The sequence below is a fragment of the Hipposideros armiger genome, unplaced genomic scaffold, assembly GCF_001890085.2.
Source record: "Hipposideros armiger isolate ML-2016 unplaced genomic scaffold, ASM189008v1 scaffold_482, whole genome shotgun sequence".
NCBI lineage: Eukaryota > Metazoa > Chordata > Mammalia > Chiroptera > Hipposideridae > Hipposideros > Hipposideros armiger.
The window spans coordinates 1,340,329-1,345,040 of NW_017731832.1; the positions used below are offsets into that span (position 1 = coordinate 1,340,329).

General features: G+C 43.9%; 1 protein-coding gene across 1 annotated transcript in view; it reads right to left on the reverse strand.

Annotated features, from left to right (window-relative positions):
* The window catches only part of LOC109395733 (alanyl-tRNA editing protein Aarsd1-like), a 23,365-nt gene that overhangs the window by 8,485 nt on the left and 10,168 nt on the right, over positions 1-4,712 (reverse strand). The window contains exon 8 of the mRNA XM_019667001.1: positions 3,648-3,807. Coding sequence (XP_019522546.1) covers positions 3,648-3,807 — 160 coding nt within the window. The remainder of the gene's footprint in view (positions 1-3,647; positions 3,808-4,712) is intronic.

Genomic DNA, 4,712 nt, shown 5'->3' on the forward strand with positions numbered 1-4,712 from the left:
ACATCCTCCACAACTAGACTGAAGAACAAAAGGACAGAAACTTGTCTGTTCCCCTCCCTCAATTCCCCAATAAAATATCTTAAAAAAAAAAAAAAAAAGACATGACCCCTCATGGAACTTCAGAGTCTGGAGAATACAAACATGCAAACAAGTAACTGCAATATGATCTACAACATGCCATAATATGATAAGGTACACGTTCTAGAGGAGCTCAAAGGACAGAGGCCTAACAGTATTGGGGAATCAGGGAAAACTTCCTGAAAGAAGTGATGTATAAAATGAAACCTTCTATGGTTGCCTGAGGTCACAGATTTTCTTCAGCAGATCAGAAAACTTCCATGTTGGGAATATCACTTTAATAATGATGACACTGATATGAAATTGAAACTTTCGCACTTTCAAGTTTACTGAACATGTTCTCTTACGTCACTTCTTTGCCTGCGTACTTTCATGGTTCACTATAGCTTCCTGAATGAAGTCCACACACCTTAATATATCCTTCAAGGCCCTCTGAACTAGCCCCTACTTACCTTTCCATTGTCATCTTCAACCTGTCATCAACACACACCATTGACTCCAACTACATCTGACTATTTGTAGCTAACTAGATTTGTCAGATTCTTTCAGGCTTCCCTGCCTTTGTATTATCTCTGCTGGAAAAGCCTCTCCCATAAAGCCCACCTTCGGTGTTATTATCCTCCTTTCCCATGTTCACACTGGACCTTGCTGCTACCCCATCACAGCACTCATAAGTTGGCTCCCTCTCTCTGCTCCTTCAGGGGAATCTTTTTCAGTCCCTGTCAAACACATAAGCTAATTCCTACCTCGAGGCTTTTGCAACTGCTATTCCTGCTGCCTGGAATTTCCCCCGCTCCCCCACCAGCACCCCCAAACAATTGTAATGGCTTACCCCCTCACTTCCCTTAGGTCTCTCCTGAAATAACTTGCCTCCACCTAGGAGGCACATGCCATCACTCTCTTTCCCTCAAGCTTTAATTTTACTTATAGCACTTATCATACCTGGCATACTATTTATCTATTCACAGTTCTGTCTGTCTTCTCCAATAAATATTCTACGTAAGCAAACAAACTGTCATGTTCACTCCTTATCTTTAGAATCTGGATTGGACCCAGCATGTTATAACTAAGATAAACATTTATTAAATAAACAAATAGGCTGAACTGAACTAACCTCCATTTGTTTTCATTACGACAGGAATGCATTTTCCACCTGGGCAGAAAAGAATTAGGAGCTTCCAGGGAAGGGAGAGGGGGAGGGGTGGGGAGGAGAGGAGGGAAAGGACGGCCCTGGTACCTGTCCACCGCCCTCGGGGAAAAGCAGCGTGTCTTCCAGTACCACTTGGAAACCGCTCAGCACTTCCTTCTTGCCATTGCTTCCTTCGGTCTGCAGCTCTGCGGGACGGCAGGAGACCACGGTGGTGGTGAACTAGACAGACGGGTAAGAGAATAAGCCCCGACCCCGGCCCTCAGTACACCAGGGCTGAATCTACCTGGGTTTTCTTTCCACGCAGCGCCCTCTTTCCGCACCGCCCCCATCCGCCCGGCAGCATTAGGTCCCTCGCCCAGCCAGCCATACCTCCCGGGCATAGCTATCCCGCTGACACCGGAACGCCATCGCTGCGGTCTCCCAGGACGCGGGGATCCGCGCACATTGAAACGCCTGCGGGCGGACGGGAGCCGACGGGGGACAATCCCAGTACAGGCGCGTTTCTGCGTAGAAGCAAGCGAGCAAGGAATGGGGTGTGGTTGGGACACCTTTATTGAAAACGCGATTTGTAGCTATTCGGGTTGTTGAGAAACTGTTTCAAGACTTTGAAAAGGACCAGTGGACAAAACAAAACAAAACAAAACGGCGTCCTGAACTTGTCAGGGCACTTAGTTTAGCCCGTTGGGCCCCAGGGATGTGTGCAATTCGGCCCCGCGGAATCCCGGCTGGGTAGAGGGCGGAAGACATTGGCTTGGACACACAGCCGTGCTGCCCAATAGAAATGTAATGCAAGCCACATATGTTAATAATGTATTTTATTTAAATCAACATATCCAAAGTATTTTTAATCATATAATGGGTATTTAAAAATAAGCTTTTCCATACAAAATTTTCAAAACCTGGTATTTTATTTACACTTACAGTACATCTCAGTTCAGACTAGCCACATTACAAGTACCACCTGTGATTAGTGCTAATTGGACAGTGTAGATAAAGAGGTTACCAGAAATTAAACTGCAACCATTGCCTTAAAATCTTAAACAGATTAAAAGTTAAAATTAACTTTCTTTCTGCTCTTTCAAATCAACTAATAAAAAGCTTGAAGACTTCAAGATGTTTCAGAATTAAGGATTTTTCAGATTTTAGGCAGTAATGCAGAGCATACTCCATGTGTTACGAAATGCACTCCGTTTGGAACTCTGGGGCACATCATGTAATCAAACCCATTAATTTTATTTTATTTTTTTATAAGTCTATGCCTTTATTGGCTACTTGAGAGAGGATGAAGCAGGAGAAAGTGGCACGGATGCCTGGCCGGAGGTGCTTCAAATGCATTACTTATGCTGAGATATAAATACACTAAAGAGAATAAACGAAGACTATAGATAGCCTCACATCATTTTAGGTCATGTTTTGGTGTCAGATGAATTTTGGTGTCAAATTTTAAGTTGGTTTTCAGAAATTTTCGGTTTTCAGAATTGTGGATAAGGGGACATGTTATAAAAGTCAAGTTCCAACTTTGCCACTTATTGTGACCTGTTTGACCACCTATGCAAAAGGACCTAATTATTTTATAGGGTTGACATGAGGTTCAAAAAATGTTAATGAGATAATATATAATAGTAAATTATAAAGCATGATTCAAATATAGCTTTGTGTGATCAGTTTTTTTAAAAGCCTTAAGGACTAATGTCAATAGCAAAATGGGTAAAAGACATGGACAAAGCACATTAAAAGAAATATAAGTCACTAATAAAAATAAACAATGAGCAGTCTCATAATTAAAAGCAAATAAAACCAGGTACAATTTTTATCTTCGCAAATATCTAAAAGGTTCTGGAGGGGCCGGCCGAGTGGNAGCAGCAGACAAGCGCCAGGGCTTGGGGACTATTACAAAGATCTAGAGAAAGACAATGAGAGCTGGGCTTAGAATTATCGCAATGACAATGGAAGGATGTAGACAAATATTCAGAAAATAAACCAACAGGACTCAGTAACTGACTGGCTATCCCCAAAGAGGTGTCTGGACTGCCTCCAGGATTTCAGCAACTGAGTGGACACTGACACCATGCACAGAACACAGAGAATGCTAACAGAATACCAGGTCTGGGGGAAAGGGTGACTTTGTAATTCCATTTTGGACATTTTGAGTTTAAGAAGTATATGAGACATCCAGATAAAGATACCAAGTGAGAAGTTGGTAATAGTTACACCCAGCAGCTATTCTAATACATTTACTGTAATCGTTCACATTCCTTTTATAACATTTATATCCTGCCTCGATCCGAGCTGATTCTGAATATGTCTGTCTCTTTCAAAAGATTAACTCCTAGAGACCCCAAACCATATCTCAATCATCGTGGCATCTGCATTCACAACACCTGCCCCTAATGCAGGTCCCTTATGCCATCCCACCTACCTGAATGCTGCTGCATGTGGTCAAACCTCCGTTCCCAGTCCACCTGGACCCGGACCTCAGTCCCAGGGGTCAGGGCTGTCTGTGTGAAATGATCAGCCTGGGTCCCACGTCGGGTCACTCTCAGCACAGAGATGTCATTGATTGTACCACGGTCATCAGGCTGGGAAAAAAAGTAAACATAATCAGTGGTGGGAAGCAGGGCTCACCCTAACTCTGGGATACAAAGACCCTCTGGGGAAAGTGTGTGAGAAACACACCCAGGTTTTGAGATTCCCTAAGGAAGAAGAGGAGGCAACACCAAGTGGGGTGGTCCACTTTGTTCCATGAGGGGACTATGTCTGTCTTCTTCACTCTAAACACCTACATGTATTGTTCTTCAGAACAAAATAACAGAATTAACACAAAGATGGTTAACTACAGCAATGAAGATTTTAGTAAAACCTAAAGAAACTTAAGCCTCACTCTTATTCCCTTAGTTTAGATCCTTATCTTTCAATAGTTTCTGAAATTATCTGAATTTTCCTTCCTCCCTCCACTTCATCTTCTGCACTGCTACTAGAATTAGATTTAAAAATATTCATTCATTTAAAAAAATATCAAGTGCCAACTGCTTATGAGACTCTGTGCTAGCCCAGGAATACAATGTAAATAACATCACCCTGGGGCCAGCCGTGCGGTGTGTTGGTTAAGAGCTGGCTTGGGACGCCAGCTCTGAGCAGCAGTGCCACAGTTCAGATCTCACATGAAGGCCAGTGACGCTGTGCCCTCTACAGTTAAAGATGGTGAACAACAGCTAGACCTGAAGCTGGGCTGCCGTGAGCAGCCAGCAATGGCGTAGGCTGCAGTGGGGCTGCAGTGGGCTGCCGTGAACTACTGTGAGCGGCCATCAGCCAGCATGAGTGGCCGGCAGCTGGCATGAGCTGCCATGAGCCTCCATGAGCAGCTGTCCAGTGGCCGGCGACCGATTGCCTCACCCGGGAAGAATGCAATAATCATACCAACATGGGCCAATGAAGCGACATCCTCCACAACTAGACTGAAGAACAAAAGGACAGAAACTTGTCT